The sequence below is a fragment of the Cryptomeria japonica genome, chromosome 6, assembly GCF_030272615.1.
Source record: "Cryptomeria japonica chromosome 6, Sugi_1.0, whole genome shotgun sequence".
Taxonomy (NCBI): Eukaryota; Viridiplantae; Streptophyta; class Pinopsida; order Cupressales; family Cupressaceae; genus Cryptomeria; species Cryptomeria japonica.
The window spans coordinates 142,281,176-142,307,183 of record NC_081410.1 but is presented as its reverse complement, the minus strand read 5'-3'; the positions used below and the strand labels follow the sequence as shown (position 1 = coordinate 142,307,183).

The 26,008-nt window shown below is 35.3% G+C and overlaps 1 protein-coding gene across 4 annotated transcripts in view; it reads left to right on the top strand.

Annotated features, from left to right (window-relative positions):
- The first annotated feature begins 18,218 nt into the window (after positions 1 to 18,218).
- The window catches only part of LOC131061576 (NADPH:adrenodoxin oxidoreductase, mitochondrial), a 138,443-nt gene continuing 130,653 nt past the window's right edge, over positions 18,219 to 26,008 (top strand). The window contains exons 1-5 of one of the 4 annotated variants that reach the window (XM_057995329.2): positions 18,219 to 18,686; positions 19,803 to 19,907; positions 24,048 to 24,161; positions 24,341 to 24,394; positions 24,524 to 24,640. In XM_057995329.2, coding sequence (XP_057851312.2) covers positions 18,561 to 18,686; positions 19,803 to 19,907; positions 24,048 to 24,161; positions 24,341 to 24,394; positions 24,524 to 24,640 — 516 coding nt within the window. In that variant the 5' untranslated portion in view covers positions 18,219 to 18,560. Of the gene's footprint in view, positions 18,687 to 19,800; positions 19,908 to 24,047; positions 24,162 to 24,340; positions 24,395 to 24,523; positions 24,641 to 26,008 lie in introns of those variants that run through there. The other 3 variants (XM_057995331.2, XM_057995332.2, XM_057995333.2) reach the window with 3 other exon arrangements.

The following is a 26,008-nucleotide window of genomic DNA, read 5'->3' as shown; positions in this document are numbered from 1 at the left end:
CCGTTCAACAATATTGGGATAAGTTCGCCAAGTTGCTTAAATATGTACCTATGTACCAGAAAGATGAAGAAGGCCAAGCAAGGAAGTTCATTTTGGGGCTAAATACCAACATAGGGGCAGAGGTTGACATGCATGGACCCAAAAACATGAATGAAGTACTTGAAAAGTCCCTAAGTCAAGAGAGGAAGATTCAAACACTAGCAGGGCGGAACTATAATGGGAACCACTCATTTAAAAGGAAGCAAGAATTCAATGGAAACACTAATTTCAACAAGGGTCAAAGGAATAATTCTTCCAAAAGAAGGCCACCTCCTAATCAATATTAGAGGAATGGAAATAATAATAATAATAGGGGTAATAATAACAGAGGCAACTATAACAAGAATGACCAGCAGAACAGGGTAACTTATCCACCCAGGGCCAATGAAACAAGGAGTGATCCCCCTAGAAATCAAGGTAGGAGGGGTCCTCCAGGTGGATGCTTCATGTGTGGGGAAAACCATTTTGCTAGAGAGTGCCCCAGGATGCAAGGACAAATTAGGGCCAATCAACCCCAACAAGGGCCCCAAAAAAGGATTCATGCAGCGGTTAGGAACCGAAGAGGAAGATACCAGAATGTTCTCGTGGAAACTACAGGTACACTATTTGAACAACCAATATCAATTCTAATTGACACTGGATCATCTGAATGTTTCATCTCACCTGAATTAGTAAGAAAATATGCATTAAAAGTTAATCAAATGGAGTCATCATGGATGGTTCAATATGGGGATAAGGCAACTAGGGAAGTAACTAAGTGTTTGCCGAGGGCAAGGGTACAATTTCCTGAGTTTGAAACAAGGGTAGATCTCTATGTGGCACCCCTAGGATTATATGATGTAATTATTGGAATGAGTTGGTTAACAGACCATCAAGCTAATGTAGATTGCTATAACAAAGTTGTTGAATGTTTGGATGATGGGGGGAAAAAGGTCAAAATCCAAGGAAAGTTTAAACCCATTAATATAGAAACCATCTCAACCATGCAAATAAAGAAGGAAAGAAGAAGAGGAGGCCAAATCTATATGGTTGAAATTGATGAAGGAGAAGAGGAAAATGCACCAACCTTTGAAAATACCCCTTGCTTAAAAGAATTCAAGGATGTTTTTCCAGAAGAATTACCCGGCTTACCCCCTAAGAGGAAGTTTGACCTTTCTATGGAAGTACTACCAAGAGTTGAACTAGTATCAAGGGCACCTTACCGAATGAACACAACTGAATTACAAGAGCTCAAAATGCAACTAGAGGAACTCTTAGCTAAGGGATTAATAAGGCCAAGTGTATCACCATGGGGAGCGCCAGTCTTATTTGTTAAGAAGAAGGATGGAACCTTAAGGCTATGCATCGACTATAGGATGTTGAACAAGGTCACAATAAGGAATAGGTATCCCTTACCTCGCATAGAGGATCTTTTTGACCAAATGAAAGGAGCAACAGTTTTCTCAAAGATAGACCTCCGGTTAGGGTACCATCAACTCAGAATTAAGGAGGAAGACATTCCGAAAACAACTTTCAGGACTAGATATGGGCATTATGAATTCACCATAGTTCCTTTTGGTGTAACCAACGCCCCAGCTGCATTTATGAATTTAATGAATAGTGTACTCCATGACTACTTGGATAAATTTGTTTTGGTATTTCTAGATGACATAATGATTTACTCTAGGAATGAAGAGGAACATTTAGTACACCTACAAATTGTTTTGCAAAGGTTGAGAGAACAAAAGTTATATGGGAAATTGTCCAAATGTGCCTTCTTTGAGGGAAAGATTCACTACCTTGGGTATATAATATCTAAGGAAGGAATAGCAGTTGATCCAAATAAGATAAAGGCAATAGTAGAATGACTGATCCCTAAAAATGTTTCAGAGGTAAGAAGCTTTATGGTGCTAGCAGGTTACTATAGGAGGTTTGTGGAAGGATTCTCTAAGATAGCAAACCCCATCACCTCATTTCAAAGGAAGGGTAAAATATTTGTGTGGACAAAACAAAGTGATAAAGCATTCCAAATTTTGAAAGGAAAACTAACTTCAGCACCCATTCTAAAGGTACCAGATCCGAATGGACACTTCACAGTCATAACTAATGCTTCTATTGAAGGGTTGGGAGGAGTACTTGTCCAAGATGAAGGGGTAGTAGCTTACGAATCCAAAAAGCTAAAGACTCATGAAGTCAATTATGCACCCCACGACTTAGAGTTGGCAACGATTGTGCATGCCCTACAAAAATGGAGACACTTCTTGCTAGGGAAGCCCTTTGAATTGAAGTCAGCTAACCAAGGAGTAAAGTACATCTTTACCCAACCCCACTTAAATGCTAGACAAAGAAGGTGGTTAGAGTTTCTAAGTGAATATGATTTTGAAATTGAATATATTAGGGGGAAGGAAAATAGGGTGGCAGATGCCTTAAGTAGGAGGAGACACTTGATGACTATAGCAACATTCAAAACTTATTTCAAAAGGCAAGCAATGGATGAACAAGGACATGACCCATGGTATGAGCAAGTCAAATTGACTTTAGAATACAATCCAACCGATCCTAAGATTGAAGGGTATACATTAGACGAAGATGGGTTGCTTAGATACAATAATAGAATCTATATTCCCAATTCAGGAAACTTAAGGGAAGTAGCCTTGTCGGAGGCTCACAATGCCCCTTATTCGAGACACCCAGGAGTTAACAAACTTTATGCAGATCTAAAGAAGTTATACTTTGGCAAGGGATGAAGAATGACATTGTAAGTATGTGGCTAAATGTTTGGAGTGTCAAAGAGTAAAGGCAGAACATAGACATCCAGCTGGATTGTTACAATTGCACGATGTACCTCAACACAAGTGGCAAGTTATTAGCATGGATTTTGTGCAAGGGTTGCCCATGTCACCTTCTAGGAATGCTGCAATAATGGTGGTAATTGACAGACTCACTAAGGTGGCGCACTTTATACCAGGGAATCTGACAGATGATGTACCTACCTTGGCTAGGCGCTTTGTTAAAGAAATATTCAGGTTGCATGGAATACCAGAGAAAATCATATCAGATAGAGATGCTAGATTCACTTCAAGGTTTTGGACCACTCTCCAATCGGCTCTAGGAACTCAACTAAATTTTAGCACGACATACCATCCTGAGACCGACAGTCAGACAGAAAGGACAAATCAGATTATGGAAGACCTACTTCGCATGTATTGCATGGACCAACAAAGGAAATGGGAAGAGTACCTACCTTTGGTAGAGTTTGCTTACAATAATACATATCAAACATCTTTGGGAATGACACCTTTCGAAGCATTGTATGGTAGACCATGTCGAACACCTTTGAGTTGGGATAGTCTTGAAGATAGAGTGATTATTGGACTGGATATGTTGAAAGAGATGGAGAGGAAAACTAAGGAAATTAGGCAAAGATTGAAGGAAGCCTCAGATAGGCAGAAAAGTTATGCAGACAAAAACAGAACACCAAGGGAGTTTGAGGTGGGAGAGAAAGTCTTCCTAAGGGGTTAGGCCACACAAGAGTTCCATAAGATTTGGGAAAAAAACTAAGCTTGCACCTCGTTATGTTGGACCCTTTGAAATATTGGGAAGGATTAATCCAGTTGCATACCGGTTGGCCTTACCTCCCCGGTTGAGCCGAATCCATGATGTCTTCCATGTATCTCTTTTTAAAAAGTATGTACCTGATGAGAAACACATTTTGAATTGGGATGCTTTACAGGTCCAAGAAATGGGAGGAATAATGATAGAGCCATTCAGAATCTTGGAGAGGTGCCAGTGCCAGTTGTGCAATAGAGAGGTTGATCAGTGCAAAGTACAATGGGACCAGTATGATGAAAAGAATGCCACGTGGGAAGATACTAAGGAGATGCAACAATTGTTTCCTTTTTTGTTTTAATCATGAACTATAGACTCTTTTGGATGCATTCAATAAGTGCATCGGGACGATGTACAAATTAAGGGGGGGAGGATGTCACAACCCTCCTTTATCACTTTTGGATTTAAAATACAAACTCTATTATATTCTTTGGTTAAACTATTTAAATGATTGAATGAATATTATAAAAGGATAAAATAATAAAACTCACACACACACATGGAAAATATACATTTTTCTTATTTATTTATTTAGTTTTCCACATCCAATTATAGCACATGTTGTAGGAAGAATAAGAAGCTTCTAGAGGATTCTCCACCACCTTGCATGTAACTCCTCCCACTAAGTCTAATCAATTTGCATGAAGTCCAAAATTGGGAAAGAATCTCTTTTTTTTAATTCAATTTTGAAGATAGTGGAATGGAGGGAATTTTCTTATTAAATTATATACAAGTTTCAAAGAAGGGAGTTGATTATGTTTTTGAAGGAAATTTTCCCAAGTTTTTCTTTGGTAGTCTCATTTTATTGCCGGATTTTTTTAAGTTGTGGTTGGAAGATCTCTCTCTAGTTGCAAGGAAGGATCAAGGATAGCTAGAGGATTCAACATCAAGCTTCAGCAAACCAGGTTCTCTCTTTTTTTGTCATATGAGAAGTTTATATTATAAAAAAAAATAGCTTCTAGATCTTCTTTCAAAAGAATGTAAGTCTCTTCTTCTATGTAGGAATAATTATTGATAAGTTTCTTCCACACAAAGCAAGTAAAAGATAGTTCTATTATTTATTTTATTTTCCTTAAGAAACATGCTCATAATCTTGCCTTTTGTTTTTCCAAGATTTTAGATTTATGCAAAAAAAAATAAAAATCATATTTCCTTCATTCTTTTAAAATCTCTTTTTTTGAAATAAAACTCTTCCCTGTGTGAAAATCTGAATCTCGTTCTTAAAATAAATTTCTCTGTGAAAATTAGTTGAAATGAAAGGAATAGTTTTCACTGTGAATAATCCTCTGTGATATTCTCATTTGATTCCTTTATCTGGTTATATCTATTTTCTCTGTAAAAATTGGTTGAAGTGGAGGGATAGATTCGCTGAGAATAATCCTCTGTGTTGCTTATCATTTGGTTCCATTATTATTTTTGTGTCTGGAAATCCACTTCTCTCTGGATAATAGATGAAACTAAGGAATAAATCCCTCTGAATAAACTCCCTGTGTTAATTACTCTTATAGATAAATCCATATGGCTTTCATTTTGTATGCTAGTTAAACTCTACTCTCTTGTTTAAATAAATTAAAACTGAAAATCATATATATATAAATCTATATAGTAATTATAAATTTTTGTTTAATTAAAACTGGAAATCATATATATATATATATATATATATATATATATATATATATATATATATATATATATATATATATATATACATATACATATACATATATACATATACATATACATATACATATACATATACATATATAGTAATTATAAATTTTTGTTTAATTAAAACTGGAAATCATATATATATATATATATATATATATATATATATATATATGTATGTATGTATGTATATATGTATATATGTATATGTATATGTATATGTATATATATGTATATGTATATGTATATATATATATATATATATACATATACATATATATACATATACATATACATATACATATATACATATATACATACATACATATATATATATATACATATATATATATATACATATATATATATACATATATATATATATATATACATATATACATATATATATATATATATATATACATATATATATATATATATGTATGTATGTACATATGTATATGTATATGTATATGTATATGTATATGTATATGTATAGTAATTATATATCTCTTTCATGCAATGTAAAAGTCTTTATTGTTGGGTGTGCGGTACCCAACACTCTGCACGAGGTATTGGGCTGTAGGTGGAGTTAATACTCCGCAGGGGGAGTGGTACCGTTACGGTACCCTCCACTAGCCTGCAGTCACTGTTGCGGCAATGGCCGCAGGGTAGTGGAGGGGACCGTGGGGTCCCCCTCCCACTTGCCCCTTTTTAAATGCCAATTAAATCTTAAAGTATGGCAATGTTAATTGTTAGAATTTTTTTTTATGTATATGTTAATTAAATTCCTTTTTATATATATAATTTTGGTTTATTAAAATTTTGAACTTAGATAAATTTTTATTTAGATTTTAGTTTAGCAATTTATAAATTGTAATTAATTATATCAAATTTTGTAATTAGATCTTTTTGATCCACTTAGCAATTAATCCCCATTAAATGATTTGAAGCTAAATTTTATTTTGGGATTAGTGGCTTTATAAGCAATATTCTCGCATGTAACTTACACTGCCTCCGCCTCATGCAAATTGCTTCACACTGATTACATTTATTGGCATTTCCATCTCCATGCAAGTTTCACGTTTAATTATCATTATGCAAGTTTCCTAATTGTTATTATGCAAAGTTATACTCCATGGTTTGAATAATAAATAACGTTAATTATGGTTTTTATTCCATGTAATTCATCAAGTAGTTATTTCAATTAATTGAGCTTTGCAATATTTAAATTTTACGCGTTCAATTAGTAATTGCTTTCAAGCATGATGTTTTCGTAGTTAGAAAACTAAATAAAGGAAGTTGGAAAACCAAAACCAAGTAGCGTTCGGTATATACAGTGCCTCTGGGTCACGCTTACGGGTAATGTCATCATGTTGAACTATTGCACTTAATACCTAATAAAGCTACATCAACGACGTCTGTGGCATCGTCCCTATAAATCGTCGGGGAGTAATAAGGGACACTTGGAAGTTAAAATCCAAGGGGCGGGTAATCCCCCTTGGATCGATAATCTAATAAGATAATTTTTAAATGATTTTTTTCATCCATTGAGAGAAACCATAGTAAACCCCCCTTTAGGGTTGGTTAAGTAAAATGCTTTTATGAAATTGGTTTTTTTTTTTTTTTTAATCTTGAAAGGATATTGGTGATTGACAATTTGGTCAAGGGTGACGACTGACGCTCATGATAGGTGTTAGGATGTAGTTGTTAGGCCACAAACAATAGGCCATCTTGAGCCTTTGTTTAAGTGCTACCACCATGGGTAGCAACCCCAAAGAATCTGTCTGGGACATTGACCCTAGAAAGGGTTGCGTACCCACTAATCAGTTTACATCAAACCATAGAGTAGAAAATAGAACTACATAATTTACGCCTTGATCCCGTGCCAAAGCGGGTATGTAGGCAGTCTTGGGATGGAGTTGTCCCTCGTACTCAGGCGTTCGTGGGTGGGGTCTAGGTTTGGTAAAGGAAGGATTGAGTAAGAATCCTATTTTGAAATATAAAGATAATTAAATTGGAAAAAGTAAATCAATGCATACTCGGAAGGAATCCTGTATGGATTCGCTTGACTTCTCGAGGCTTTAAGCCAAATTTCGAGGCGGAATTCAAGCTTGTATTATGTTATTTAATTACTCCTAAGGACAGCAACCTCGGTGCACTTCTGTTAGAAGAGTGTAGTACTTAGTGATTGGCTCAGGACCCGAATGGTCCCGATGAGTCTAAGTCTCTGGCCAGAGCACCTCCTATCCCGATTGGATAGATGCCTACCCCGTATGGGTAGATGCCTACCCCGTATGGGTAGATGCCTATCCCGTATTGGATAGATGAAATCTTATGTCCCATATGGACAAATGCCTAACCCGTATGGTTAGATGCTCATCTCGGATGGATGAATGCCTAATCCAAAAGGATGGATGCCCAGAGTATGCAATTGAATAAAACATAATGATTAAATTAAACACACAAAGAAAAAAAAAAGAATACTCAATTTTGTTGAGTTAATTATGGTGGGTTATTACACCCATGCCTGAGCCACTTGGTAGAGGAGGAGGGATATAATATATATATATGGATAATATTGGTCATAAATGTGTTCATATGGAGGAGGAACATAGTTGTAGCTAGCATATGGATCACTTGGGATGGTATTATAGTGAGGAGCACTAGGTCTAGGTTGATTATACATGTCATGACTATGGGGATAGGAGGTATCATAAGAATGATCTTGGATAATGCCCCCAAATCTGATACAGGGTCTCCTTGTGTCATGATTTTGAATGTTCCCTTGTGTATAATAGTATGCATTGGTTTGATATTGGGTCTTATCATGTGTCTGAACATATGTATTAGCATTCCTTCTCCATGGAAAAGGACGACTATGGATTTCTTCATGAGAGTTCCTAGCAAACTTGATTTGACCATGAGTATTGGTAACTTCTGGTTTTTGAAGTAAGGACGAGGGTGACTCAAGAATGAAACATTATCTCTTATTACCACCATTATGTCCTCTAGGATTTGCATTTGTTTGAATCACTTGATTAGGATCCTCTTCTAAAATTTGTGACACGTCAAAATCATGAGGTAGTTTTGTTACACTTTGTGCCATGACTTGAAATAAGTATTGTCTGTCTCTTCTCATGATTTCTTCAACCAATCTATTGAACCTTGGATCTATGATATAGTATCTTCAATGTCTGTGGAAGTAATAAATGCATTATAATTGTCATTATCATTGTTGTTCTCATTGTAATTGTCTAGTATATTACTCTGATTATCAAATGGGTTGTAAAATTCATCTCCATCAAACTCATAGGTACTCGTGTTGAGAGATCTTAAAGCTTCCTCGACTTCTCTTCTAGACGTTTGTGAACGGATTCCAACCATGAACTAAACCTTGGCTAAAATGAAGGATGCAAGAAAATGTGAAGACTATGGAAGATAAAAATGAATATGAGATGGAAAGAATCTAGGGTTGTCTTGCAATGTCCAAAAGTGTAAGTCCAAGATAAGTGTGATCTAAAGTAAGGTGTGGCTTCCAAAGAGATGATAGATCTCTTGATGAGGTGAGTTGGCCTTGACCAAAGAGAACCAAAATGATAGATTTGATACGGGTACCACCTAGTGATATGTTGTAGGATGAAGATGTGTATGATAGGTTGAAAATGAGTGAAAATGATTGACAAATTCATGATAAAGATTGGTTGACTAAATTGAATCACAAAAGGAAACTGCCTTGGAAGCTCTTTTGATCCCAAACTTAAGCACATTTTCCTTGTTGATAATGTCAGTTTTATTGTTTTTATGAATCATAGACACGGTGTTGTCCTGCACAGACGCGTTTTCCCGATAGTTGATAATTACTGCTTTCACAAATGCGATTCTGCTCAACACACACTATTTTGGAACACAAACATAGTTTAAATTGACCCAGATGTGTTTTCTGCTATTTTGGAAATTTCTTATTCTTTGAAACACATACGCACTTCTGTTCTGCATAGATGTGTTTTCCACACAGACGTATTTTTGACAATTTTTTTCTAGTTTGTCCAAATTTTATAATTTTTTATTGTGACCAAATCTTGTTGTTGAATGTCTCGTGGTAAGAAAACACAACAAACAATGAAGACACAATGTTTGAAAGGTGTTTTTGTCCAAAATGTTATGTGTATGTTCAAAATATTTCCACTAATATAACACAAATTGAAGACTTGAAAATATGCACAACCTAGGCTAGAAAGAGAATCCATTTAATGGGGCCCCCACAACATAAATATACCTCAAACAAGTAGACAACTAGAGATTCTAGTAGCATTGGCTCCCCCACCATGGCACTCACTTCTTGGGTATATCAGATCCTCTTATCTCAAAAGATCAAAGATCAAATGAGGGATTCCTGTTTCAACATGAAAGGGTACATGAGGGGTATCTACAAGGTACAATCCACACACCCCGAACCATCAAATGTAGGGATTTTTGGCCTCTAAAACAAAAGGTGTCTAGTGGGGGAACTTATGTGGTCCTTGGTGACTACCTATCCTGAAAGAGGATTTTTAATGCATCCAACACAAGTGTGGATACTAGGGAGAACCGTTGGTGTAGATACACGTCACCAAGTTGTCATGACTTTTGCCTAACGCATTAATTTATATAGTGGGCAAAAGAAAGTACTGCTTGGATCATGCTCTCTTACTTGGCCTTATGGGCTACTCAAGAGATAGACCCTCCTACTTAAAAAGAAGATGATAACAATTTCTCTTACACCCAAGGTCCAATGAAAGGTGAAGGGAGAGGATGCTTTTGTTATCACCTCTAGGGTTATAAACATAAAATATGCAAAACACACCAAACACTTCAAATAAGTTCTTTAACCCCAAATGAAAAAGATGTGACCCTAATTAGACTAGGAATTCAAATGCAATGACACACACCTAGATTACCCATGCAACAAAATGATTAGTAGTTTCTGATAAATTACCTCCACTTGCAAGCACACTCGTTAGGTTAATTTATAAAAATCCAAATCCAAATGTGAAAAGGGGCCTTCGACAATACATTTTTATTCTTTTGAACAATTGCACCACTTTTTTAGTTTAAGTAAGGGGTTAGAACAAAAACCAAAGCAAAATGCAAAAATAAACCTAAATAGAAAAACCAAAAGACTAAATGTGAAAACGAAAATGCAATTATACTCGACATAGACGCGAAAAGACCTGGGTCTGAAACCTACAATGTAAATATAAAACGCAGACGCGGAAATAACTATCTCAAACGCAAAATTAAAACAAAGATGCGAGAGTAACGGTCACAAATACGAAATTGGAACCTGAACCCGGAAAACAGACTGCAATAGAAAACACAAACTCGAAAATACATATCGTAAATGGGGGAATTAAACAAAGATGCGAGAATAATGGTCGCAAATGTGAAAATAAATGGCGTTGATGTGAAAACAAAACGTAGACATGTAAATAATTGCCTTAGACGTGAAAAGATAAGACACTAACATAGAATCTGAACCTAGACTTGCAAAACATATCAAAACAGAAAACACAGACACGATAATATATGTTGTAGATGTGGATTCGCCTATAATTTTCGTTGATCCGATCTACAACTTAACAAAAAGACTAAAAACTCCAAATAAATGTTAGAAACTAAAGGACAAGAGTCCCATCGGGCGTGCCAAAATGTGTGAGGTGAAAAATGATGATGACAACTATTGCAAAACCACAAAGAGCCAACCACAACAAACCCTAGTCCTACAGTAAAAACATTCACCATACACCAATGAAGAAACCTAAGAACATGCAAATCAACAAATTGAAGCAATAATACCATTCAGATGCCAAGTAAGGTTTGATCTCCATTGTATGCTATCTCCATTGATCTCGTTTGATATATTTGCTCTTAGATTTTGTATGTGCACAAGAGCTCAACAAAGAACGGATTGTGGTTTTGAAGTCGCTTGATTGTGTAAAGGTTTGATAGACACATTAGTTGGGATTGTGAAAGAATGAGAGTATCCTCTTGTATAGAAGACACTTTAGAAAATGAAGGGATAAGATTAAGAGATGAAATAAATAAATGGTCAGTTAGGATTAAAGGGTAGATAAAATAAATAATAAAATTTGAAGGGGGTAGGTAAAGGAAAATTAAGAGATAAATGTCATGTTTCATGAAGAGAAAAAGCTACTGAATCAATTAAATAAATAAAAAATTATTTAATTAATAGATGAAGTGGGACCAATTAAATAAATAAAAAATTTACTTAATTTAGGAAAATTATAGTTTAAATAAATAAAATTATTTATTTAAATAAGGAAAGGCTAGAAGAGGATAAATGAATTAATTAAATAAATACAAATTTATTTAATTAATAGAAGACTTAGGATACAATAATAAATAATTATTTTATTTAATTAAGCTAGTATGATTTTAAGTGTCTATAGAGACAATCCCATGAATACATTTTACCATCACTTTCAAAGCTATATCGAAAACATACTATATCTACTATTAGTTGAAAGGAATAACACCACACCCATATTCTAGACTCAATCAACACCTCCATCCTAGCCACTAGTCTAGTCTTTTGTGGACAATATTGACCACAAGCCAAATGCTCCTCTGCCTTGACTATCGGCTCGTCCACACTTGCAGTACATTCAACACCTCTTCTTTAATTTCCGCATCGACTTCCTCCTGCTCCTCCTCCTCATTACCGATGAACGCTTCATCCTTTGGGTACTTTTGAAGCGACCCCACTCCATCATTCAAAACTAGCTCCAATATTTTCTTCAAAAACATGACATACACAACCAACATCCTCTGAGGGAGAAGGGATGACACCTACAAACTAATTCACAGATACCTTCCCACTTCACGTACCCATCATCCAATCACATAATAGTCGGAATTGGAATTGCCTTACCCATTTTCATATTCTCTAGTGTATCATCAATATCCTTGATGAAATGCCTCTAAATAAGCTTCTAGTACATGATATATGTCATTTCCTTCATTTCCCTAACATCTAACGACATGGCTAAGAACTGGTTGAAACATATGTTTTCATCTTATGACAATGGTTTGACTTCAAGAATTTTTCACCCAATACCACCTTCATTGTGTGAATGATTAAACCATGGCTAGTTTTGAAAATACATTTTAACCTTTTATCTAACACTTATCCTAATTTAAGTGTCATTTTCCTCTTCTTACTAACTAGAAAAACTAGTGTGTTTATCTCGCTCTCACACATCTCTCTCTTGAAATTCGGGCAGGGTGATTCACAATTATCTAGGACATGTGTTAAATAAATGCTAGCAATCGGTCTATCTATCGATAAATTCTTAAGTCTCAAAAATTTGCAAGTGATATTTAATACCATTGTCATCCCCCTATCCATGATAATTAATAAGCCCCATCTAAAAGAAATGTGACTTTAATACCACCATCCTTTTTGTACCTTTATACAACTTGCGTCACCATCGAGGAAGTCACAAGTATTCAAATACCTCTTCACCACTCATTGGAAACACCTATGGGTTCATAGAGTATCCTATGTTAAGCTCTATGCTTCCAAACCTAATTAAAGAATGAGCAAATCCCCTAAAGGTATAGTTTCATACTTGACCACGGGGCTTTGAAATGATAACCAAGAATGCTCATCACTTCAATTACATCTTATCTAAGTATCATAAATGACATGGTACCCACTCATCCCATTCAACAAAGAGACATGGCCAACTCAACCTTCTCATACTAACCAAACCAAACACAATTATCCCACCACCGATTCGATCAAATCATCTTCCAATGTATTTTACTCTCTATAAACATAAGTGATTTTTAATTCTCCAAATTTTGCCACCAACTAGCATATTGGCTTGAACCATTTTCCGAGTTTCCAATTTAGAATTCTCTTCTAACGAATCACATTTACAATTACGAGGGATTCACCTTCTAAATGCAATCAAATTACTTTAAATCTAGCCTACACTTTAACCCTAGCAATGCTGGCTTGATTTTTGCATCATTGTTTATTGTTACACCCAAGCATTTTGATCTTTGACCAAATACCACCCTTCTTGAGCTCTTGCAATGGAGCCTACTCCACTAACACTAGGATTGCCTTTTGAATCCCCATCAAAATTGATCTTCACCCAACCACGTTTAGGTAACTATTCTCATGAATAAGGAGAAGATCAACATTCCCAGCCCCTAAACAAGAAAATATTTTATAATAACTAAATGTTTTAATCAATTATATCATAACTCTAATATTGATTAATAATTATTTTAGCTAAATGATTATTATTTTTTGATCAGTAAAGTTGTTAGTTTATATTAAAATATTGAGATTTATGCTTGGCTCGAACTAGGTGGGGCTACAATCAGGGAGCCACCTCCCTAGACCAACAAGGCACCAAAGTGCAAGACCCTTTAACTAGTCAACAATGTACGATTTTAACTCCACTCCTATTGTGTGTATGAAGGAGCATATTGAAAGAGCCTACCTCCTTTGCTTGCTTATCTCTCTTCCTCTCCACCTCTGTCCAACCATCCTCTTAACAATTTGCTTGCAACATCCCCCTCTTGAATTCTTTTACAATAGTCTTCTGCTTCACCGCTAGGTTTGTTAAACAATCCTATTCTGCATTTATCTCCAACATATTACACCATCCAGTTTTTGAAATATTACTTACCCTCGCATCAAGAGTACTACCCTTACCTGTCATTTCAACACTACAACCAACATTAAAATTATTGATAGTTGATGTTCCAACATTATTAGGGAGCATAGAGGATTTGCCTTGAGTTTTGGTCTCTATGATCTATGACTCATGACCGAAAACCTTCTCATTTAAATCTCTTGGGGAAACATTTTGGCTATCAGTTTCTACTACATAATGCTTATCCAAAACCTCCTTCCACCATGTTTCTTGTCTAAACAAATTTTTCTTATCACAACTTGAAGCACCATGACCCATTTGGAAGCATCTACAACATCGAAAGGGGACACCCTTATAATCTACAAGTTGTATCCAACTATCCTCTCCAGTTTAAAAGTAAACCAGTAGGGATACCTTTTTTTAGATTCATTTCTACTAAAATATAGGCAAAAGTTGTATGTTGAAACCCTAGGGAGTCATCATCCACTCCCAAAATTTGTCCAAAGAATCACCAATAGCTTCAAAACAAGATTCAAACCATAATTGTAGAGGAAGGTAAGAAAGTCTTACCCATGTCAAGATTTTGTCAAAGAACTCTATGGTAGGATTGAAGGCTGATTACCTTGGTTTCAAAAGGAGAGAAATCTTGTCCTCCTAGCTTCGTTGGTAGTCACATGGGATCTTCATCCTATCCTCTTTGCTGTAAAGTAAAACCACAAAAAAGCCCCTCACTCGAGAGAAGATTTGGACATCCCCATCTAGAATAGGATTCCAAAACTTAGCGATCCATTTATGAAGTTTGCACAAAATTGGCCAAAAACTTTTAAATTCTATAATCAAAACTAGCTCAAAGAAGTATTTCTCATTTTCTTTGTTTTCTCTAACAATTTCTTCCCTAGACAAATCATTGGTCTGTATACCATAGAAATACTGTGAGTACTTCCCATGAAAACCCCATTACTCATGCCGCTCTCCAACCACCCTTCTTTGGAGAAAATCCTCAAGCTTTGCATCCTCTCCTTACACCTCCCTCACCCAACCTCCTCACCATTCTAGAATCTTCCCCTTCTTGCTGTGTCTGTGTTACGGAAACCACTTCTAACTTTATCCATCAGAACTCTATTGGGCAATGCCGACTAGAAGCGTTTACCATTTACACTACGAGCAAAGGGAGTAACATTACCTATAAGCCCCCTAAGAAAAATCAGAGCCCCAACAAGCTCTTGTAGAGGAACTAAAGTTTGAAAGCGACATAGCTCAACACTTAGCTAAATGATCGTTAAGTATATAATGATATGCTTTAATTTATATCTTAAAATTAATTTTGTGTATAAACTCTGTAAGGTATAAGATATTTTAAAAAATAATATAATTAATTTTGAAATTTTAAAGCTATTAAAATAATTATAAATTAAATTTTAACTATATGTAGATGTATGTATGTATGTATGTATGCATGAATGTATGTATGTGTACATGTGTATGTATGTATACATACATACAAACATACACACATACATATGCATATGTATGTACATACATACATACGTACGCACATACACACACCCACACATATATACATATTAACATAATTATTATAATTGTTTTTTATTATAATTATTATAATTGTTATAATAATGATATAACTATAATTTGTCTTGATATTAATATTTATATTAAACTATTTACAACTATATATTTACCAACACATTGTATTCGATTATAGTTATATTGATATAAATATTATAATATTAATATTATATAAAATAAATTATATTTTTTTTTCAGTAAACAAATATAAATAATATATAGTTACTATTAAATAACTTTAAAATAAAATAGAATAATCATTTGTTAAATAAATAATAATTAAATAATTCAAGGCCTGTGAGTGGGCTTCATCGAGTGCATCTGAATAATGATAGTAAGGTGAAGGTAGTTTGGTGTAAGTCGGAGGAAATATGGATGAAAATTAACTTCGATGGGGCTTTGAAGGGCAATTTGGGACCCTTAGAAGTTGGATTTGTTGCACGGGACTAGAATGGGAATGTTTTGGCTATTGGAACTCAACAGAAAGATGATGGGACGGATAATATTGTAGAGGCATTGGCGGCTCTAAACACAATCTGATTTGGTAAACAACTAGGCTTCTCTAAACTGCATTTGGAAGGAGACTCATTAATTATTGTGAATCCCATCATTGCGGGTACAACACATGCGTGGCACTTGAAGAAGGTGATATTAGCTATTAAAGAGGGGTTGGCTTCTGTTTGTGCTTACTGAGTTGGACATATCAGACTTTCTGCCAATGATGTGGTAGACACCCTATCAAAATGGGTGTTTGGCTTTGAGATGGTTGGGGAAGTACGAATGGAAGATTTTCGTATGATTCCCTTGGATGAAATTTGAGTTGGCACTCATAGTAATAATAGTGACATTGATGAGAATTATGGTAGTGTGTGAGTGATGTGATTTGGCTTGTGTGAGTGGCGATATATCAGAGTTTTGGGTTTGTTTGTGTCACTCTCAAATTTGTTGTAGCATTTTCGGGTGGCGAAGACATTAGGGAAGCGAATTTCCCCCTGTTTACGGACAAACCTCAAGCAACTTTCTTCGGGTTAGTGACATCGCTGCGTTTGAAGCGTTTTTTCAAAGTGAAGGATGGTGAATTCATTTGGTTGATGAAAATGTTGATAGGAGAAGTCTTTCTGGAAGCAAATCACAGGTACTATTCGAATATGGACATTGTCACGATGGTGGTGGCTTGAGGCTTGAAATTTGGGGACACTACTGAGAATGTGCAATGGTTCATGTGGTATATTATTGATGATGAATGGCTGGTGGCTCTGAATTTAGTGCTTGAATGGGCAATTCTTGGTGTACGCTTTGATGTCAGTGAGGGTTTTGAGGACCTGGTGTTGGTGGAATTGCACGAGTTGGTACTGTTCATGTGCTAGCCAATGAGCTTCAACCGTGATGAAAGGCGTGCAAAGGCCCTCATTCCATGGGACTCCTTAAAGATTATACTTAGACAGTGGGAGGCTTTGGGTGGGAGAGTGTTGGTTGCTGTAAATGATGGGGACGGTGGCAATGATGGGGGATGAAAAAGGAGGCGTTAGGGGAGGAAGCGATATGTGCGGTGAGGTGAGGAATGGAGGAGGAGGCGACGATAGTGGCTTTTTCTACATTGCCAGAATTTTGTTCTCAAAATGTTTGTGTATTTTTGTTGTGAATCTTCATTTGTATAGGGTTTGCATGTTGGGGGTGGTTTGTGAGTCTTTTTTGTGGTATTTTGGTTCAGATCAATGGTGTTTACTACAGATTATCGTGAGGTTTTTAAGTATGGCGATGCCCTCTTTATTGTATGTATTTGATAGGCTGAGAGAAGGGTGTTTTTGTTTTGGGTGGTACTCTAATTTTTCTTCACAGAGTAACCATGGTCGTCTTCGTATCAAGACAACATTTTTTGGAGTGTTTTTATTTACAGTTGTTGGTGTATGCTCGATGCAAGGTTTTTGTTAATCAGGTTGCTAGTATTCCGAATAGGTGTTGTGTATGATAGGTGGTTAGGGATGGGTTGGATTAATGGCTTTGTAATTTTTCATCCTACAAATGCTGATAGTCAATATGGTAGATCTTCTCAATGTATTTTTTGAAATAAATTAATAAAATATACTTTATTACCGATAAAAAATTAAATAATTAAAAAAAATTATCATGCAATCTAAATTTGATTTTGTTGATCCATTGATTTTTTACATTATATATATATTTTATTATAATTGATATACATATAATATAATTAGCATATTAAATTTTTTGATGGATATAATTAGCATATTAAATTACATATACGTAATGTTAAAATTATTCTCTTTGGAAACTTTTAAATTTGACTACATGAAATCTATTATGCTTTATAAAATCAACTAATTAATCAAACTATCAAACTTAAAATCAACTAATTAATCAAACTATCAAACTTAAAATCAATTCATTAGTGAAACTATGAAACTTAAAATTAGAAATTTATTATAAAACTTAAAATCAAATAAATTATTGAATCTTTACCTAGAGAAATCTTAATCTACCTTAAAATTTACATTCTTTTCCATTACTAATTTTAATACTATAATATTGGTTCACCTAATAATATTAAAATCATTTTATTTAAAAAAAATTTGATTGACAACAAACACTTTTATTATTATAATAATACAAAGACAAATTCTGTTTAAAACATTTGAACAAACTTCCAGAGTTTTGCGCGCTGTGTGGAACGCTGATGTTATCCCGTGGTAAAACCTTAGCTCATTGACAATCCTCAGTTCACGACTATACCTCCAGAGACATATGAGATAAAAAGCGACATTCGAAGAAACACTTTTCCGATTTGTGGGGGTAAACTGATAAAAAGTTTGCAGGAAATCTGTCTGAATTTATCAAAAAAACTTTTCATTAAAAGCTTTAAGTTGCAGCAGTGCTTTCCGGGACCATAAAAACTCTGTAGTTGGTTGGAAATCTCAGCCATAAAAATTATATTATTATCTGTAAATTTCAGGCAAGTAGAAAAAAGTAGTGAAAATGCATATGAGAATGCTGGTGAAGGAATATATGGGAAAGTATTTAAGGCAGAGGATGTACTCCACGAAACCTCTGCACGTTTGCGTTGTGGGCAGTGGTCCAGCTGGATTTTATACTGCAGAAAAGGTCAGTGTGTTATACATATGAATAATATCTCTGCTAAATCATACTGTAATTATATTGCCCTTTTCTTATAATTTAAAGAAGCATAATTTGTTTGCAGTCTTATGCTTATTGCCATCCATCATTTGCGTTTTTCAGTATTCTTTTACAATCTGGTATGGATGGATAGATATATAGAGAGTTTTTACTTTTTTTTTTAAAACATCCATGTGTTCACAAGGACATAAAGCATTGCTTAAGAAGGTCGAAACTTCTGGAAAACCAGGCCAGGGATTCTAAGTCTTAGTTCGAGTCTCTGTTGGTTCCTTTCTGTTGAAGTTTTATCTTCGTACTGTTAATTTTGACCAGGAATTTCCCCCTTTTCTCTATTCTAGCCTCTTCAAACCTTGGGCCTAAATGACACCCTGTTGAAAACCATGGACCTATGAGGAATCGGAATCTAGGATTTCCGATGGACCTGCTGGAGCGCCCTACCGCTGGGCTACTGGTGCCTCGCAGGTTTTATGTTTCCTGGATTGTGAATTGACCGCCTAAACATGACCAAGGGGACCTATTACATTGACTGTGAAGTGTGAACTGAAATTCCATAACAACTAGGGGATTCGGCTCTGTCGAATTTTCACAGGGTTTGCACATGGCCTAGTAGTTTCAAGTGAGTTCCATCCAAAACTGAGCCGATGTTCTGCACCTATACCTCAACCCTGAATTGTATGTAAGGTAATTATTAACTTTATTTTATCTCAGGTATAGGTTGGTTTACTCCGACACTTGGTTGTGAGATCGAAGCTCATGGGTGTAAAATTTGAACAATATATAAAGTAATTGGTAAGAAATTCTCTTGTGGGTTAGAGAGAGAGGAGAAAGAGAGAATCGTGTTATTGATACCAACAATCTATTTTTATGCCATAAGTAGGAATGTAGCATCGGCGTAATTTTATCGCATTCTGATCACATGTTAAATGTGGAAAGAGTTAAGCTTGTGAAATCCATTTAGGTCTTGTTTAAGTGCTTCAAAAATCAATGCAATCTTCTCTTTTGTTTTCTACCTTTTTCTTCAGACGAAGGATGCTTTTATGATGGATGTAGAGCTTTAAATGCATTGTTTTATTATCTTTGTAGATGTTGAAGAGATACCAGGAAGCAACTGTAGATATAATTGAAAGATTGCCTACACCTTTTGGGCTGGTGCGTTCTGGCGTGGCACCTGATCATCCAGAAACAAAGGTACGTGAACAACAAAATTATTTTTATTTATTTTTCCAAAAAATCTTGAAATGTTTTATTTGATTAATAAGCAACCTGCAACAGAGGGAAATGCTGTCTTGCACATGCCAGGGTTCCTTTCTTGTCTACGACCTTTGACTGATGTTTATAGAATATCTTAAAAATCAATGTTTCCGCATTTAATTGTCATTTGGACAAGAATAGGCCAGCAATTTGTGTAATTTCTAGATCTGGATATTGACTGTATATGTTAAGATCATTCTTGAGTCATATTAAAGACGCAACAGGGCTTATGTTGAAAACAAAGGTAACACACAATAAACTGATAGCGTGCTTTTGATATGTAGTCAAACACTGGACAGATTGCCAGCTTAGGTTTCTCAGTCAATGTAAACTGGCAATTGTCGTATTTGCTTTCTCAAATTAATCCATAGCATCTTACTGATAAAAACATAACCTTGGATTATCCTGAAACTTAGGTTACCTGTAAGCTAAAGTATCAATCAAAATTGTTTTTGAGCATTTAAAATATAGCATATGGTAAGGATTTCATATATTCATCCAAGTAATCCAGCATTAATCACCAGCTATTCAGGTGTTACAGTTGTAAGTTAGATTCTAATTGTGGCATCAGCTTCTTGGAAAATTGTAGATTAGTGCTATCTGTTTCTGATTGCCTATTCCCATCCCTCCCAAATCTTTTTAAGGCATGCCTTTTTTACTCATTGAAAGGAAACTGATCCAATCACAAACAATATGAGATGGTTATCATTGCCACTTGGAAACCGATCTTGGCTCTAGTCAATTTGGCACAAGTTGTTTTGTCACTAAAACAATTTCATAGCCTCATTGCTGTGATTGATGAGAGGTCACTAAATGTCCTTTAACTTCTCGTGCTTTTGTCCTCCAGTTGGTTTGCAATTTACTTACCAAATTTGGCTTTGAGGCTCGTTTTTAGAATTCCCCCTCCCCCCTGCTTCCCCCCTGATGTGAACTTCTCTTGTACAAATCATGGGAGTGTCGAGTACCATTGATCATGCACTCCAAATACACTTTCATATGGATAATTGATTCTATCAAAAGAAACTATTAAAGCTTAACTTCAATCTGGAAATTATCTTAGATACTTAATCTATAGACATAAGGATTTAGAAACTGAACGAAATAAAATGAAATTACTGATTTAAATGAATTGACTCAATGCTAATTGTGGTTCCCTCTCAATCCAAATAATCTCAAGGTCTCTTGTTGCATTGCATGCCTTCAATTAAAAACTTTGATGGCAACAATCACATTGAAAGGAATACAAAGTGTTTGATGCACTATTGCACTGACACAAATTCCATAGAATGACCATTGAAATTTGCAGCAAAGACGAGCCAACATGATAACACATGGGTTTTCATTACAAAGCTTCCTTCAAGTTCAAATCATAAAACTTATCCGCCTTCTCTAATGGTAAAGGTAATTTATGTTATTACAAGGGGTATTCACCAAATAAACTAACCCCCTTTCAAAATGATGATTCCAAAGCCCTACAAAGCCAAGGATCGAATCACACTCCTATCCCATCTAAGAATAAGATTCTGACAGCATATCCCCCAGAAAGCCCAGTGCTAATGACTTTTACAAACTTCAAATCGTTCCACAACAAGAAATTTAGGTATTTTTGGTGCTGCTTCACTACTTCAAGTCTTGGTGCAAAGTAGTGAACCTGAATGCCGATGAATTGGACCCCAAATAAAGGTGTCTTGTGCTAGAGTAAAAAAAAAACTGAATGCATCCCCAATAAGCTGATTGCTTCAAACTAGCGTCTACTTTTGCAGATGGTTATCTAAATTTTTTGTTTTGCAGGCTTGAAAACAAAGAATCAAACTGATCTCCCACTTAATGAAACCGATTTCCAACTTAATATATTTCTCCAAGTACAAATTTTAATGTGGGAATCTTCAAATCAGTTTGCCAAAAATTCCAAATTTCTAGACCATGAATTTGACAAATATTTTACTAATCCCACCTCCAGATATTCTTGCTGCTCTAATTGCATATCAGAGTTTTGAAAGAGTTTATAAAAGCCTACACCAGATTATACACTGAATAATATGAGCTTCTATTCTCTAATTATGTTAAGCAGTACTTATTACATTTTTTTTATGATTTTCATATCCTATATTATGGGAAACCTCCTAAAAAATCTCCCTTGCTTGGGAAAACAAATAATTATAGGTATAACCAAGCTATAACAAATATTCATGGAAATAAGCAAACTTTAAATAAACTTAAACAAACTAATAAGCCATACAAAGACACCAAATGATGTAATATTCCTAACGAGGGCAGAGGAATGTGTTTGATGTAGCTCACTCATTAAGCTATGCCACCATGCTCTCAAATACAACTAGCTCTTGTTGGATAGTGATATTAAAGAGGTAGAGCGCTAGGCTAAAGTATAACTACATCCTCGATAATTTGCATGCATTGAAGTGAAGTGACATCAAGTTTGTCTGGATTGAACAGTGCAACAAATTGCCAAGATACCAACGATCAACCTCTCCTCTCGTGTTGGTTTTAACTATTTAGGATGCTGTGAATATGATGACCTTGATGATTTGATGGAAGTTTCTCCACTCAAAAAAGTGAATTATATGATAATTGTAAAAATACACACGGGGCTTTGATGAGGCTTGCATAATTTGCGTACCTTTTGTTGGTGTTTGGGTGTTTTAGTATTAGATAAGACTATTAGGATTGGTATAAAGTTTTTGAGGGACCCGTTGTAACTGGCCTCCTCATTGTACTGTGTCATCTTGACACTTAGCTTTCAGTGGCGATTGTATGTTTAAGCTCAATGATAGCAGTAATACATGTGATGGCTAGTTCTTTGTGGCTCTCTCCCGGGGGTTACACATGTCTACATTGTGGCCGTAGTTGATTTTTAGTAGAGACTAGGATATACTTTCTTGGTGAAGTTAAAATTTGGATGGATAATTTTTTCATGATGGATTTCATGAACTCAATGTTAATAGTAATATGGGCTTTCATGCTTATTTTTTGTGGCTCTTGGGTGCCTGACCTATATTTACTAGCAATCATTGGGTTGTTGTGGATACCCAAGTTCAGATCCCCAAAGTGACATCTTGAACAGCCACAGTTGGCTTCCAATGGTGATATATAGGTTGTTATCCTACGCGGTTGCTCCATTGGAGCTAAATATTCATCTCAGTTTCTTATAAGTTACAAAGAGCCGTATTTATAAAAGTGTCCGAATCTATACATTTGCTATCTTCTATTAACGTTTGCTGATGTTTAAAAAAAAAATGGTGTACCGAACCCATCTCCCATATGTATACCTCTTGGTAACTATGGTTGTAAATAGTCAGTAAATCCTACTTGCCAAGAGTGAATTACTTAACTTACCGATCAAAAAAAAAATCCTACTTGCCAAGAGGATTGGTCTAGGTGCCAGTTTGGGACAGATCTTACAATACTTACATTGTTGAAATTTTTCTTACTGTTGCAGACTATGAAACTGCAATATGCATCAGAAAGCTTTGGATTTTCTCTAGGTTATTCCATTCAAGCAGATCCTCTAAAGATGTTCACATCGTCAGGGTTGAATTTTCTTTGTTGGTGGTGAGAATTGGAATCCATAATAGAAATTTAATTTTTTTTGATTTTCTCTAGGTCATTCTTCTTCACTTTGAGACATTAGATCTTTTAAAATGCTCCCAATGACCTTGAAAATTCAAAATACAAAAATAAATAAAAAAATCTTGAAAATTTCAGAAATTAAAATATAATACTTAATGACTTTATTTCATGATAGGTCCTCCTCACTTTATGGGGGAACACTTTTTAGATACCTTTTTTCTTGTTCTTTTCTAGATTAAGTTTTTATATGAAGCATTTTCTTACCTTGTCTGTGTTCTCAATTGATCTCAGCAGTCATTTTGATCTGGCTATTACTTTCATAAATGAGAATATTGGATTTTATGATATTTCAATGGTTCAATTAAATTCTTCTTCATTTACGTAGAATTTTCCTTGTGGATTGGGACTATTAAAATAGTTGTGTTGAATTCAAGACATCTCAATAGCTATCTGTTTTGTTTGATTGACTTCTTCATAAGCATGTGGCAGGTTGTAATCAACCAGTTTTCTCGTGTTGGTACAAATGAACGGTGCTCATATTTTGGCAATGTGTGCCTAGGAAAAGATATCTCTCTTTCTGAGCTTCAAAAACTGTACCATGTGGTATGATTATGATAATCAACTGTCCATGTTTGATTTGACAATCAAATATTATTTTATTCCCTTGGACAAGCATTTTACTCAGTTGCATGCACTATATCGGTTGTATGTACTACAAGTATATATAGAGTTCAGAAACAAAAGCTATCATTTGATTAACCAAATGAGTGATTTTTGAATAGGTTGTACTTGCTTATGGGGCAGAAAGTGACAGAAAACTTGGCATTCCAGGCGAGGTATCATCTTCACGTTTTAAACCATTTTGTTGTTCAATTGGGGTTTTATATGTTGTTTCATTCTTCATATTTTATATTTTTCATGGTTGTGATAGATTCGTGACCAACAAACACTGTTTACTGTCTCAGGAATTAGCTGGAATCTTTTCTGCAAGGGAGTTCGTTTGGTGGTACAATGGCCATCCAGACTGCACAAATCTGTCAGTGGACTTGCAGAGTACTGATACGGCAGTCATCATTGGTCAGGTACCATATCCCTGCAATAGTCATCAATTTAGGTTTCATTGAAATTCGTTGGGATTTAATTGAGTTTTTTTGTCAAAACCTATGGTTTATCCCAATTCAATTCCAAATTTTTGAAAAAAATTCTTTATCTTTTGGTTTGCCAATTTATGCCCAAAATGATTTTTGCTGCTATCCAGCCAACAATCATCTTCTTTATATTGTAATGGATTTCAATTTTTCTAGCTAAATATGATTGATACTATGGTTTCATTCCAATTCTGCTGCGTGTCCAATAGTGAGTAAGCAGTCAGGGATAGCTTATGGATGATAAAAATTATGTCTGAGAATTTCTCTTGTCTATTGCTCAAAACAAATGAATGAGTGGATTGTTTGGCTGTTTAACATTTCTTCTAACAAATGCATTAAATTACATGTGATTGAGGCAAAGACTTGCGGGACTCGCGAGTCCCAAGGCTTGCCAGATTGACTCACCACAAAGTCACAAGCTGAGTCCTGGAGAGTCTCGGCCAAAACTCGCTAAGTCCTGGCACGAGACTCGCATGAGTCCTAGACTTGGACTCCCGTGTCTTGACGCAGGTCTCTCGTGTCCGGCTGGGATGTCCAGCAGCTTTAAAAATTTGGGTTTTCTAATTTGTATTTTCACTTCTTTTTGCACTTTCTTGTCCAAAACAGGTCTGTTGCAACTCAAACTTGTCCATTTTTTCACATTTTGGCTCAAACTCATCCATTTTCAATCATCCAATTTTTATTTTTTTGGGGCATAGCCCCTGAACTCCCACTTCCAGCCCTCGGGGAAACGAAAGTTTCTTTCTCCGCACCCCTTCTATCGTTGGGTTTTTCTCATATCTAACACCTTGTGCAGCTTATCATTGCTGCCCCTCAAACCCATTAGGGTCTCTATTCCCAAACCCCACTAGTTATTGAGTGCGACTTATGAAATTTCAAATATTAAGTATTTAAAGATCATATGACGTGTAATGTTTGAATTATGAGATATTGATAGTCAAATTAGGCTTTTATGTTCTGTAAAGGCATTAATTTCTTTTCTTTTTTGTAAAACTATGGTATGTTTTTGCTGAGTCCGAGTCGAGTTTTTTGTCGAGTCTGCGCCGAGACTGAGTCCCTAAAACTATGGTTTGGTAAATTGTGGTTAAGGGTTACCTAGAGCTAATAACTATCCAAATTTAGTTAATTTTTCAGGGTTTTGGTCTGTCTACTTATGTTACCCTGACAAAAAGTGCCTGTCTCTATTTCTGTGTCCAATGAGTACGAGGTCTTGGCTGGACCTTCTGCTTCATTCAACCTGATCACATTACTTTCCCAACCTATCCCTTTTAATGGAGGTACAAAATGACGTGAAGCCTCTAT